The 15,180-nt window shown below is 34.6% G+C and overlaps 1 protein-coding gene across 11 annotated transcripts in view; it reads left to right on the top strand.

Moving 5' to 3' along the window:
- The window catches only part of DMD (dystrophin), a 2,654,855-nt gene that overhangs the window by 1,909,124 nt on the left and 730,551 nt on the right, over nt 1-15,180 (top strand). For all 11 annotated transcript variants that reach the window (XM_074391460.1, XM_074391464.1, XM_074391461.1 and 8 more), the window contains one exon: nt 1,096-1,197. In XM_074391460.1, the coding sequence (XP_074247561.1) occupies nt 1,096-1,197 (102 nt within the window). The remainder of the gene's footprint in view (nt 1-1,095; nt 1,198-15,180) is intronic.

Here is a 15,180-nt window from a genome sequence, read left to right as displayed (position 1 = left end):
CACTGGTATTTATTATAATAAGAACTGGAGAAAATAATCTATCTCAAGAACATGTGCTGAGCACCCATAAATTGCAAGACACCCTACTGGGCAGTATGAGATTATAGTAATTTGGGATTTCGTACTGATGAATTGAGAGAGAACAGGTACAAACACAGTATACAAAGGAAACAGTGGCATAAAGACAGGTACACACAGCAGTGCTGGGAAGCTCCAGAACAGGAGAGGGAGGAAGAGACAGATGGGTTAATCAGGAGCTACTCTCTGGGGACGATTGCCCAGGACCTGACTGACATCTGACATTGATTAATTGATACTCTATCCTAGTGTTTAACAAGTGTTCCATCCAAAAAGTCTTCTGTAATATTTAACTTCACTCCCTTTAGCTTCAATTTATCGACATTTCTTTTGTCTTCCCATCAAGAGAGCTAAACAGCAGACAGTAATAAAATGGTTTATATTAATATACCTAAAGGATTTTTCATCATGTTTCTGTCTTTTCCAGACTGAAGAAAAGCAAACAATAACAAAAATAATGTGATCGTTCTTTGAAAGACCTATTTAATTTGACTCGTTAATAAATAATAAGCCTTGACACTATGCTTAAGTGTTTACTCTTTGGAAAAAAAATAATTTTGACAGTGATGTAGAAAAAATTACTTGATTTCTATTTCAAAATAAAATTTTATATCCAATACTCAAAACAGAATTTTGTAAAGTAAGTTTATAAAGTAAAATGAATATTAGAATTATTGAGATTATGAAAGCTAAAACTAGTGTTTATTCATATAAATTATGTTAATAAATTGTATGCTCGTTATTGCATTTTACTTTTTTGAAAAGTAGAAAGTTAATGCCTGTGTTTCTATATGAGTATTATTATATAATTCAAGAAAATACTGGATTAATTTTTTTAACTTTAGTGTTTCACATCTGTTTCTTTTCTCTACACCAAAAGTTACATTTTTGTGCCCTTATGTAGCAGGCAGAAATTGATCTGCAATACATGTGGAGTCTCCAAGGGTATATTTAAATTTAGTAATTTTATTGCTAACTGCGAAGTTAATCTGCACTATATGGGTTCTTTTCCCCCAGGAAACTGAAATAGCAGTTCAAGCTAAACAACCGGATGTGGAAGGAATTTTGTCAAAAGGGCAGCATTTGTACAAGGAAAAACCAGCCACTCAGCCAGTGAAGGTAATGAAGCAACCTCTAGCAACATCCATTACCTCATAATGGGTTATGCTTCCCCTGTTGTACATTTGCCATTGATGTGGACTATTTATAATCAATGAAATAACTTGTAAGGAAATATTGGCCATATTGTAATAGCAGAGGTAAAGCTGTCTTTTTGATCAGCATATCCTATTTATATATTGTGATCTTAAGGCTATTAAGGAGTCATTGCATTAAAGGACTAATTTCTGTCCTGGTGTGCTGCCATCAATACAGAAGTAGTGCCACCTTCAAGGTAGATTAAATTCTCTGGGGCTTTATTGCTTTGCTTGCCAGCCTTGATGCTTTTCATATTGTTTGGTTTAATTCAAATCAAGCTTCTGCATCATACTGTCTGTCTCCAACAGCTGTAAAGAATCACAATATGGTCTGTGACCTTTCTTTTCTCTGTTGCTCTTCCTTATAAAAGAGGAAAATTGGCATTCAGGCTTCAGTATTTTATTGGGTCAAGAATTTTTAGTGAAATGTCATGTAATTGCTTCTTCCTTTGGCAAAAAGCTGGCCTGAGATAAAGCTTTCTACTTCTTTTTCTTCTCCATATGCATGTTGAAGTCTAGGGCACATTTGTTCACAGGCTATTACATAAGGAGGGAGATGGAAAGCCAAGTCAGTTTTCAAAAAATGGCTAATCAATGCCTCCATTTGCAAATGAGAGTCCAGTGCTAAATACACTATAGGTTATTTAGCTATAGAGAATACACTATAGAGAATCAGCAATAGGTTACCTGATTCTCTGTACCTGACCAAAATTATAGTAGTTCCCATTATGATGCAAGTTCCTGAGATCCGGTAATCGTGGCTGTTTATTGATCAGTCTTGGGTTCTCAGCTAATGTTGCATGCTTGGCTACAATGAACTTCACCTTCATGTTTAAAACTGCTCAAAACAGTTCAGGTGAATAACCTCATTATACAGAACCAGTTTGTCTTTGCAAACAACGTTACCATGACTTAGATTCTGTCTGTAAGGTCACTACTTAGTTTCCCTTGTGCTTGCCCCAAGCTCCATTTCTAGAAGATTGTCTGTTTTCCTTAGAGTTTACAAGAGACTTTTCCTCAGGTAAAGTTGAATTTTGGACCTGAGCTTAATGTCCAAACATCAGACACTGAAAAGCACTGGTTTATCTGTCGATATCAACATATATTTATTCAGGAATATATTGCAACCACTCCTAAAATCTAGAAAAGTAATTTGTATCTAGTTCAAGCCCAGTATGATATTTCATAAACTAACAATGTGCTATTTAGTTAGGAGAGTTAGAGGATGTCCTGAAAGCAGCAAATTTCAGAGTTTCTGTTGATGTTCTGAAGAAAGCCCATCCCCAGAGCGGTTAAAGGGTGACTTTCATTGTAGCAAGCCATGAAATGCAAGTTCTATTCTTTGTTGATCCTCAAAGACTTTATGCCTTATGGTGTGTAACTCTGAACTAAGAGTTTGTCACTAATTGTTAGAGATCACGAAAGTATATGTAATTTGGCTTTTACTTTTGTGCCTTTGAAAAAGAGAGAGAAATATCTTAAATAAAAGCCAGTGAAAAAATGTTTGCTTTCATTACATATAAAACAATCCAAATACTTGATGCTAACTTATCACACCTCCACCCACACACTCAAATACTGGGCCACTTTGAGATCAGAACTAGGATCTGCCATGCCTGATCATATCTGCTTTCTGCTGATGCATTAGTGATGCAAAAGGAGAATCATTTTTCTGGAATAAAAAGAAAGAACCAGGAGTTATTGTTTTCCTTCTCTTTCACAACCCGTAAAACCATTTTTTGTAGCAGACAACACTGTTCTTTCCTTCCTTTTTTTTATTTTTTCCTTTTCTTTGCTTCCCCATTTTCTCTGTTTGGCACATTGAGAGAAGCCGAACTTAAGGGAAAATTTATTCCTGTTCTACCATTGCTCCCTTGGATTTGCAGAAGAATCAACCTATCAAGTTGTTCAGGTATGGTGGCTCATGCCTGTAATCCCAGCACTTTGGGAGGCTGAGGCAGGCAGATCACCTGAGGTCAGGAGTTTGAGAACAGTCTGGCCAACATGGTGAAATTCCTTCTCTACTAAAAAATACGAAAATTAGCCAGGCATGGTGGCAAGTGCCTGTAGTCCCAGCTACTCGGGAGGCTGAGGCAGAAGAATGGCTTGAACCTGGGAGGTGGAGGTTGCAGTGAGCCGAGATGGCTCTATTACACTCTAGCCTGGGTGACAAGAGCAAAACTCCGTATCAAAAGAAAAGAAAACAAAAAAGAAACAAAACATATCAAGTTGATGGGGCAAATACAAGACTGACTTGGGAATTATGGGGTGTGGAAAAAATAGTTGACTCATGCACAACTTTTATGTGGACCATAACCTTGGAAACATCTGAAGATTAGCTGAGGTTTGTGGTAGCCTGAAACTAGAGGCTCAAAAAAATGACCTCCCGGTTCTGAACATGACACCCAGCAATACAAGGCAGAAAGCTGTGAGGGCTATTTAAATTTCTACATGGATCAAAGATTTATTTTTAAAGATTAGGGATGATTTTTCTGAAGGTGGCTCCATTGCTCTGATAGAACATGAGCAAAGCCTTTTTCAACTTTGAGTCATATGTCAGAATTTAAAATTTGTCCTGTTTCTCATGCCTTTTCTTCACTCTATGCTTTCTTGCCTTTTAATAGAAGAGAAAATGAGTCTGAGTAGCCTTCGGCACATTTTCGTGAGAGAACTGTTTCTGTTTGTGTATTTGGGGGGAGGTGCATTTGGAAGCTATAATAATTATAAAGAAAGTGATTTCTATAAAAAGAAAATGAAAATTCTTCATGATATACATGTAAGATCTAGTATTTAAATGGATAATTAGTATGTCCACCGCTTGTAGACATTCTAATTAAAGACATATCAGAGAATGATTACGTTTCTTAGGAAATTGACTTGTCTATTGGCACCTCCGCATTCTGCATCAGACAGCCTGTCTGTTCAGCTCCTATGCTCACCTCCCAAGAGGAGTTCTGATTGGAAGCTGGGTTCATCCCTCTTCAGTTTCTTTCCTTTTCCTTTTTTTCTTTACTTCATCAACTTCTTTAAGATTTCTTTTAGTTTCCAAGATGGTATATTTTTTTATTTCTTTTTTCAAAATCTCCGACTAACCAACTTCTTTATTTTCTTTGAGGACTTCCAGTAAAAGGTCAAATACATATTATGAAATAATACCACTAATGCCATATATGTAATACTAATCTCTGCTGCAAAATAACTGGAAAAATCTTAGATTAAATATCTATTCATCTTTGTTTAGCACTTCTCTCTCTCTCTCTCTCTCCACACACACACACACGCATACAGACACAAACACACACTTTTATTTATTGGCATGATATTTCTTCATCTTCAGCAATTATTGAAAACTGACTATATAAGTTATATAAATTGTTTAAAATGTTGCTAAAGTTATAGTTTTGGTAATATATTACATTAATATCATAGACAAGATTGTTTTTAATGTGTACCATTTTTTCCAGAGTAATAACTAAGTCCTCAATAGCACCCCATTTAGCAGATTTAAAGCAACAAAAACAACTGCTATTGGTAACAACAATGTAAACAACTACAAAAGAAATAAACCATTTGTTATTTGATTTTTATTATAATTTTTTTTAACTCTTGAACTTAAGTATTTAGGTGTCATTTTCTTGTATTCATACTCATTTTTAGCAAGCTGGAAAACTACGCTTTCTGTTAACTTTTAAATATATGTTTTTATACTTCCAATGCTTACATCACCTACCACGTATCAGAACTGAGAGCATTAATGGAATTTTAAATGTATTGGTTACTTTCTAAAGTGATAAAATGAAGCCAGCTGGTTTGCTTTGCTAACTTTTTATATTATCAAAAAATGTTGCTTACATAAACCTCGTAATATATTTTACTTACTGCTCTTGAATTATTTTTAAATGTAACAGAAAAAGGTGTGAGGAACTTTCTATATTTGGCCAAAGGGTTCCATTCCAACATTTAACACAAAATAATTGCTGTAGACAAATGGTCAAGAGGCCAATTATAATCTTCCAGGCATCATTTCCTCAAATATGAGCTGCAAAATGACAGCATCATTAGTCATTTTCAATTACAGTCAATCACAACCAGGGATGTTTCATTTTCCCAGCTGTTTTGTTGTTAATTAACTAGATTAAGCTGGTTTTTTTTTCTCCCGATGAGTTTGTTCTACTGCCAACATCAACATCTTAACATTTCTAAAAACTTCCTTAGGGTTTATTTTTTTGCCTAACGATCTTTAATATATTACTCACAACAGATGTGCATCTTAAGAATTATTTACGGTATAGCAGGTTGAATGGTATTTTACAGGTCAAATGTTGCCGAAATAAATATAATTACAATTAAGATAATACTTGGATTTCATAAATCATGTTCCATGCATACAATCTCATTTACTTGGTGTAACTTCACTTGTAGCAACAGAAATCAATAGAGATAACAGACAGAAATTGTCCTCTCAAATGGACAAGTCTGTTTTGACTGATTCAGTGAGCACAATTTCCATGCCAATAGCACCAGAATAAGTTGGGAGAGGACTTCTAGAAAGGTGATAACAATGTTAGCGGTATTTAATAATTTATAAATAAATGCATAGCAACATTTTATTAAAAAAAAAAACAACACAAGTTTGCTTTACAACTGAAAAAAAAAAAAAAAAAAAGTCTTGGAGTGTAAGAGGTTGAATAAATGCTAATCCCAGTGCATGGACTTGAAGAGAGCTTCACTTTCCTAATGAGAAGAGAAAAAAATGATAATAGATGTTTGGGCAACTTGTAAATGTAAATATTTAGAAATATGGACAAATTGTCAAATGCCTAATTACATTCAATGTATTAATTGAGTAGCAATTCCATATTTGCAATCTGACATTTTATAAATTAACACTCATTTAGAAATATCTGGCACATTTACATTCTATGAAAAAATTTCATTCAAACGCCTTGTATGTATATTATAGAATTCTAGAGCTCATACTCTGAAAGCCCTCTGGCCAAGATTACTGACAACATACCTGTAATTAAAAAATTAAGAACATTTACCTTATTGCAGCAAGAGCATAAAATACTTCAGAGTGTGGGCATCTCAGTAAGAGGGGGTTGGAAAAAGCTTCTTACAGAGTTCACCTGGCTGCATGATACTAAGGAGGAATTCAGAAAGTAGAAGCCATTTCTGGATTAGATGCTTTCAAGAAACAGTGATTAGATATCTTAGTGATTATCTAGAAGATGAGGAGATTAAAGTAGGGCTAAACACGTCATTGGTAAAAGAGTAGCAGTGCCTCATATTAGTCATTTCTCTGATATCTGAAAGGCCTTATCTCTGTCTTGTTTCAAACATGGTCATGGGATGGCCTTGTGTCTGCCTGGTTTATTTTCTATGGGTGTTTTCAACATCCCTCTGGGACCATCATGGCCTAGCCAGCTGCCAGCTGCCAGCTACCAGCAGGTCCATTTTTCACATTCTCAATGCTATCACTGAAATTTTTATTCCAAACTTCCATACCCATTCACAAAATATTAATAAAATACTTTTTCATGTGTCCTAGATATGATTTTTAAAAAATTTCCCAATAGACTAACATATTGTTTGTACTTTTTTAGTTGTTTGGATTTTTAACAAATTCTTTAAAAAACTTGTTTAGAGTGAACTGGCCATGAGTGATTGTGAAGTTGTACATTAGGAATAATTGCTGAAGATTTATCAACTTTCTTTGCCTCTCTTTTTAATTAAGAAAATTATGTCAGAACACTTATGTAAGCATCACATCCCTTGAGATTATTTTGGACTAATATACAACATTGTGGTTCAGAATAAAATAATTGAGACATAAGAGGTAAATATAAAGGCTTCAATATGAGCTGTCTTTCTTTTCTGAGAGAATATTTGAATGAAAACCTCATATTCAGTAGCTCATGCTGAAACCAGGCAGGAATTTTAGAGATTGGAATTTCACCTCTGGTCCTCAGCTGTATTAATTACACTTACAAAGAGAGGCAAACATAAATGTTTCAATTACAATATTCAAATGTATGTCTGTATTTATACAGCCATAGGTAGATTCCTTTATTCGGTAGTTATTAATTGCATGCCAAGCATTGACCCAATATATATTTTTAAATTTTGAAAATCTCAAATAGAGTTTAAAACTATATTCTAGTTTACTTTTGTAAACAAATAAATGATATTTTTATGATTGTATTAAACAAATACATTATTTTTCTTATTCTACATCAAATAATATCTACGTCTAGAAGGTTTTTCCTTGTCTTAATGATAGAAAACAGAAAAATCATTTAATATTTTTAAAATATACAAAAACATGAAGCAAGAAAGCACACACAATTATAGCTACCTTAGTAAACTGTTATTTTTATTAAATATTTTTATTTTTAATTATATATATATATAATTGTACATATTTATTTGTGAGATACAAGTGATATTCTGCTTATTTTTTATTATTTCAGTAGTTTTTAGGTACAGTTTGGTTTTTGAATAGATGAGTTCTATAGTGGTAAGTTTTGAAATTTTTAGTGTACCCATTGCCTGAGTAGTGTACACTGTACCCAATAAATAAAATAGTCTTTTATCCCTTACCTCCCTCCCAAGCTCCCCATTTAGAGTCCCCAAAGTCCATTATATCACTCTGTATCTCTTCATCCTCATAGCTTAGCTCCCACTTATGAATAAGAATATGTGGTATTTAGTTTTCCATTCCTGAGTTACTTCACTTAGAATAATGGCCTCCAGCTCCATTCAAGTTGCTGCAAAAGGCATTCCTTTTCATGGTTGAGTAATATTCCATGATGTATATACCACATTTTCTTTATCCATTCATTGGTCGATGGACACTTGGGTTGGTTCCATATCTTGCAATTGCAAATTGTGCTGCTATGAACAGGCATGTGCAAGTATCTTTTTCATATAATGACTTATTTTCCTTTGGGTAAATGCCCAGTAGTGAGATTGCTGGATCAAATGGTAGTTCTACTTTTAGCTCTTTAAGGAATCTCCATAGTGTTTTCCATAGTGGTTGTACTGACTTACATTCTCACTAGCAGTGTATAAGCATTCCTTTTTCACCCATCCATGCAAACATCTATTGTTTTTTTTAACTTTTTAATTATGGCCATTCTTACAGGGGTAAGGTGGGGTATTTCATTGCAGTTTTAATTTGCATTTACCTGATGTTAGTGGTGTTGGGTATTTTTTTGTGTTTGGCGGTTTGTATATCTTCTTTTGAGAAGTGTCTGTTCGTGTCTTCTGCACACTTTTTCGTTGGATTACTTTTTTTTAATTTTTCAAACAAATGTTTATTTGATGCTGATACTTTTTTTTTTTTAATTTAAAATGAGACAAATCCTTTTGTGCCTTTTGAGGTTTCCTTTTAAGCCACATGCCTATATTATCTATTTAAATAATAACATTTTAAAAATAAAAAGAGTAATCTAAGAACTGTACGCATAGGGACAAGCTATAAGCTGCACCAACTGGATTCTAGATTCTCTTTCCCCAAGTGCAGCCCATTCTTGGTTCTTTGGATTACTTTATTTTCTTGCTGGATTTGTTTGAGTTCCTTGTAGATTCTGGATACTAGTTATTTATCAGATGCATAGTTTGCAAACATTTTCTCCTACCCTGTGGGTTATCTGTTTAATATGCTGATTATTCCTTTCACTGTGCAGAAGCTTTTTAGTCTAATTAGGTCCCATTTATTTATTTTTGTTTTTGTTCCATTTGTTTTTGGAATCTTCATTATGAATTTTTTGCCTAGGCCAGTGTCTAGAAGACTTTTTCCAATGTTATCATCTAGAATTTTTATGGTTTTAGGCCTTATATTTAAGCCTTTGATCCATCTTGAGTTGATTTTTGTATAAGAAGAGAGAAAGGGATCCAGTTTCATTCTTCTCTATGTGGCTTGCCAGTTTTCCTAGCACCATTTATTAAATAGGGGTCCTTTCTGCAATTTATGTTTCTGTGTGCTTTGTCGAATATCGGTTGGCTGTAAGTCTTTGGCTTTATTTCTGGGTTCTCTATTCTGTTCTGCTGATCTAAGTGCTGATTTTTATGTCAGGATCCTAACGTTTTTGTAACTACAACCTTGTAGTGTAATTTGCAGTCTGGTAGTGTGATGGATTCAGGTTTGTTCTTTTGGCTTTGTATTGTTTTAGCTATATGGGCTGTTTCATGGTTCCATGTGAATTTTAGAATTGCTTTTTCTATTTCTATTAAAAATGATTATGGTGTCTTGATGAGAATTGCACTGAATATGTAGATTGCTGTGGGAAGTTTCATCATTTTTACAATATTATTTGCATCCATGAGCGTGGGATGTGTTTCTATTTGTTTGTGTCATCTATGATTTTTTTCAGCAGTGTTTTGTAGTTCTCCTTGTAGAGTTTTTTCACCTCCTTGGTTGATTATGTTCCTAGGTTTTTAAATTTTTTGCAGCTGTTGAAAAAGGGATTGAGTTCTTGATTTGATTCTTGGCTTGGTCTTTGTTGGTATATGGAAGTGCTACTGATTTCTGTTCATTGATTTTGGAACCTGAGACTTTACTGAATTTGTTTATCAGATCTAGGATACTTTTGGATGAGTCTTCAGGGTTTTCTAGGTATATAATTATATGACAGTTTGTTGACTTCCTCTTTTCCAGTTTGGATGCCCTTTATTTCTCTCTCTTACCTGATTGTTCTGGCTAGGACTTCCAGTACTATATTGAAAAGAAGTGGTTCACCACTTTCAAGTGGGTATCTTTGTCTTGTTTCAGTTCTCAGGGGGAATACGTTCAACCTTTCTGCTTGCAGTATGACATTAGCTGTTGGTTTGTCATATATGGTTTTTATTACCTTGAGGTAAGTCCTTTCAGTTCCTACTCTGTGGATAGTTTTTATTATATAGGGATGTTGGATTTTATCAAATGCTTTTTCTGTATCTATTGAGATAATCATATGATTTTTGTTTTCAATTCTGTTTATGTGATGTATCACACTTACTGATTTGAGTATGCTAAACCATCTCTGCATCACTGGAATGAAACCTTCTTGATTATGATGTATTATCTTCTTGATATGCTGTTGGATTCTGTTAGCTAGTATTTTTTTTTTTTTTTGAGATGCAGTTTTGTTCTTGTTACCCAGGCTGGAGTGCAATGATGAGATCTCGGCTCACCGCAATCTCCGCCTCCTGGGTTCAGGCAATTCTCTTGCCTCGGCCTCCTGAGTAGCTGGGATTACAGGCACGCGCCACCATGCCCAGCTAATGTTTTGTATTTTTAGTAGAGACGGGGTTTCACCATGTTGACCAGGATGGTCTCGATCTCTTGACCTCATGATCCACCTGCCTTGGCCTCCCAAAGTGCTGGGATTACAGACATGAGCCACCGTGCCCGGCCTTAGTATTTTATTGAGGATTTCTGCATCCATTTCCATCAGGAAAATTGGTCTGTAGTTTCCTTGTTTGTTATGCCCTTCTCTGGTTTTGGTATTAGGGTGATACTGACTTCCTAGACTGATTTAGAGAGGATTCCCTCTTTATCTTTTGGAATAGTTTCAGTATAATTGGTACCAATTTTTCTTTGAATGTCTGGTAGAATTCAGCTGTGAATCCATCTGGTCTTGGCCCTTTTTTGGGAATTTTAAAATTACTGATTCAACCTTGCTGCTTGTTATTGGTCTGTTCAGGGTTTCTATTTCTTCTTGATTTAATCGAGGTGGGTTTTATGTTTCCAGGGGTTTATCCATTTCCTCTAGATTTTCTAGTTTGTGTGCATAAAGGTGTTCATAGTAGTAGTGAATGATCTTTTGTATTTTTGTGATGTAGGTTGTAGTATTTCTGGTTTCATTTCTACTTGAACTTATTTGAATCCTCACTCTTCTTTCCTTGGTTAATCTTGCTAATGGCATATTAATTTTGTTTATCTTTTCAAAGAACTAGCTTTTTGTTTCATTTATATTTTGTATTTCTTTGTTTCAACTTCATTTAGGTCTGCTTTGATCTTTGTTATTTCTTTTTTTCTGCTGGCTTTAAGCTTAGTTTGTTCTTGTTTCTCTAGTTCCTTGAAGTGTGATATTAGGTTGTCAATTTGTGCTCTTTCAGAATTTTTGATGTAGGTATTTAACATTATGAACTTTCCTCTTAGCACTGTTTTTGCCATATCTCAGAGGTTTTAATAAATTGAGTCACTATTATTAATTTCAAAAAATGTTTTAATTTCCATCTTGATTTCATTGTTAACCCCAAAATCATTCAAGAACGGATTACTTAATTTCCATGTGTTTGTATAGGGTTCCTTTAGAAGTTGATTTTTAGTTTTATTCCACTGTAGCCTGAGAAGATAGTTGATATGATTTTGATTTTCCTAAATTTATTAAGACTTTTTTTGGCTTATTATATGACCTATCTTGGAGAATGTTCCATCTGCTGATCAGAATGTATATTCTGCAGTTGCTGGGAAGAATGTTCTGTAAATATCTCTTAAGTCCATTTGTTCTAGGGTATAATTTAAGCCCATTGTTTCTTTGTTGCGTTTCTGTTTCAATGATCTTTCTAGTGCTGGAAGTTGAGTATTGAAGTCACCCACTATTATTGTGTTGCTGTCTATCTCATTTCTTGGGTCTAGTGCTATATTTTTATAAAGCCGACAGTGCCAGTGTTAGGTGCATATAAATTTAGTATTGTAATATCTTCTTGTTGGACTAATACTTTTATCATTATATAATGTCTTTCTTTATCTTTTGGTTGCTGTCATTGCTTTAACATCTGTGTTGTCTGATATAAGAATAGCTATTCCTGCTTGCTTTTGGTTCCCATTTGGGTGGAATATCTTTTTCCACACTTTTAACACAAGTGATATTTTGATATAAGCATATAATATATAATGATAAAATCAAAGTGATTGGAATATCTATCACCTTAAACATTTATTTATTTTAAATTAAAAGAGGAAAGCTATCTTCAGAAATCATTGTTTCTTTTAATTCTTGTTCTTCATAAAGAACAAATTTCATAGTTTGATATGGTTGTCTTAACAGTTAATGAATATTTTCAAGCAAAATATATACAATAGCAAATAATGCTCAGCTGCAAAAGTCACCTATAATGAAACTAAATTTTCCATTTACAAAAAAAAAGTACTCCCAAAATTTCTCCATTTTGGTAGAATATGAATCCACTCTAATGGTTGGGTTTGGAGCTCTTGTGTGGAAAACCTTGGACTTGCAGTATAGGTAGCATATATTCAAAGGTTTAAAGTTATGGAAATGTAGTCATGAATAGGACTTGATAACTATTATCCCACAGATTTGCTATTTTGGCATTTAAGTACATATTTGATTTCCTTAAATTTTCTTATAGATTATTAACATGTATAGCAAACTGTTACCTTTTACAGGTTTTTATTGAGCGTTGCTTAAAGTTTATTATATGATGAACACCTGACTAGTTGTTACAGCCAAACATTTTTTGTTATGCAAATGAATTTCATAGCTTATCTGGAATGATGAGAGAATTGAAAATATGAGCAAATGCCAAAGAAGCGAAAAGCAAAATGAAGCAAAACAAAAAAGAACTTGTATAATAAATAACAATCTATTTCAACTCTGCAGTACACCAAATTCTTGAAAAAAGTAGCAAGATTGTTTTTGTGACCAGCCAAATCAAAAACTGTAGTCATTTCATAAGTAATATTAAATTATAGAGTTCTGAGCTTATTGGACCTTTGACCCATTGCAATGTCATCAGACATTTGCGGTACATTGGGAGTACCATTTAGTCTTAAAAAAAAAAAATGCCTCTCTTAGTGTTTAGGTTCTGATTTCAGAACAGAGAAATATCTTCCATGAGTGATGACTTTCAAGGGTGGTTTTCCTGACTAATCAGAGGCATTGAGAGTATTTTCTGTTTGCTTTTCTGTTCAATACTGATTTTTAATAAATAAAAAAGTTACATTTATTGATATGCTAGTAAATGTTATCATCATGCATTCCAGATAAAAACATAGAAAGCCTTGATTTGGCTTGATGTCAGACACAATAGGCATAACCTCAAGAGCACTGATGATAGTTAAATTAGGAAGTGATGAATTCTTACTATATATTATCTTTGTTCTTAGCACAGTTTATTTGATATATATGCAATTTAATTTACATTAATGGTTATGCTTAATAACCAATTAACAAAATTACTGAAATGTGACAATATCTCTATTCCCATTTCTTTTCTGCTTTATCCTTTTAAAATATGTAATATGATTTATAAGCATATTTTAAATTTATAGAAGCTATATTGTGCTATAAATGTTGTTTCTTAGCTTTTCAAACATTCATAACTGTGTTTTATTTTCATCCATGGCTGGGCGCAGTGGCTCACGCCTGCAATCCCAGCACTTTCGGAGGCCAAGCTGGGCAGTGAGTTCAGGAATTCAAGACACCCTGGCCAACATGGTGAAACCCATCTGTACTAAAAATAGAAAATTAGCTGGATGTGGTGGTGTGAGCCTGTAATCCCAGCTACCAGGAGGCTGAGGCAGCAGAATCCTTGAACTCAGGAAGTGAAGGTTGTAGTGAGCCAAGATCATGCTGTTGTACTCCAGCCTGAGCAAGAAGAGTGAAACTCTTATCTCAAAAAAAAAAAAAAAAAAAAAAAAAAAAAAAAAAAAAAAATCCATCTGCATTACTCTATATATACCTAGTTTATTGATTTTAACTATTGTATACTACTACTTTTTTTTTTTTTTTTGAGAAGGAGTTTTGCTCTTCTTACCCAGGCTGGAGTGCAATAGCACGATCTCGGCTCATTGCAACCCCTGCCTCCTGGGTTCAGGCAATTCTCCTGCCTCAGCCTCCCGAGTAGCTGGGATTACAGGCACACACCACCATGCCCAGCTGATTTTTTTGTATTTTTAGTAGAGACGGGGTTTCACCATGTTGACCAGGATGGTCTCTATCTCTTGACCTTGTGATCCACCCACCTCGGCATCCCAAAGTGCTGGGATTACAGGCTTGAGCCACCATGCCCGGCCTGTATACTACTTCTTAGCATGCATCCATCATATTCCGTTATCCATTTCCTTTACATACATACCCATGTTGGCCTCAATTCCCCATAACACAGCAACAAATTTCTTATACTTCCTTATGACCTTAAGAATGTGAGAGAAACTTCTCTGGTATACACTGATGAGGGAATATGATCAGCAGAGTATTTTGTTTGTTTTTCTATTTTTTGTTTTTTAACTTATGCCTACCTTTCTTTTGGCAGTCAGCAGCTGCAAATGAAGTTAGACCTCTCTGATTTAGACAAGGCTTATTCTTCCCTTTGTTACCACCTAGTCCCTATAGGGACTTGAATTTGTGACCCTGGTCTATAAGATTAATTATTTATTTGTTTGTTTATTTTGAGACAGAATTTCACTTTTGTTGCCCAGGCTGGAGTGCAATGGTGTGGCTCACTACAATCTGCACCTACCGGGTTCAAGCGATTCTCCTGCCTTAGCCTCCTGAGTGACTGGGATTACAGGCATGTGCCACCACACCTGGCTAATTTTGTATTTTTGGTAGAGATGCGGTTTCTCCATGTTGGTCAGGCTGGTCTTGAACTTGTGATCTCAGGTGATTCTCCCATCTTGGCCTCCCAAAGTTCTGGGATTACAGGCAGAAGCCACCATGCCGGGCCAAGATTATTTTTTAAAAACAGTTTGGTTCAGGAATTATAATAGCCTAATAAGGCCAGGTGTGGTAGCTCACACCTGTAATTTCAGCACTTTGGGAGGCTGGAATGGGCAGATCACTTGAGTCTAGGAGTTTGATACCAGCCTGGGTAACATGGCAAAACCCCATCTCTACAAAATATACAAACAACAACAAATAAAATAAAATAAACAGCCAGGCATCATGGCAAG

This window comes from Saimiri boliviensis, chromosome X (genome assembly GCF_048565385.1).
Source record: "Saimiri boliviensis isolate mSaiBol1 chromosome X, mSaiBol1.pri, whole genome shotgun sequence".
Lineage (NCBI taxonomy): Eukaryota > Metazoa > Chordata > Mammalia > Primates > Cebidae > Saimiri > Saimiri boliviensis.
The sequence above is the reverse complement of the archived record's forward strand: the minus strand, read 5'-3'. Positions and strand labels throughout refer to the sequence as shown.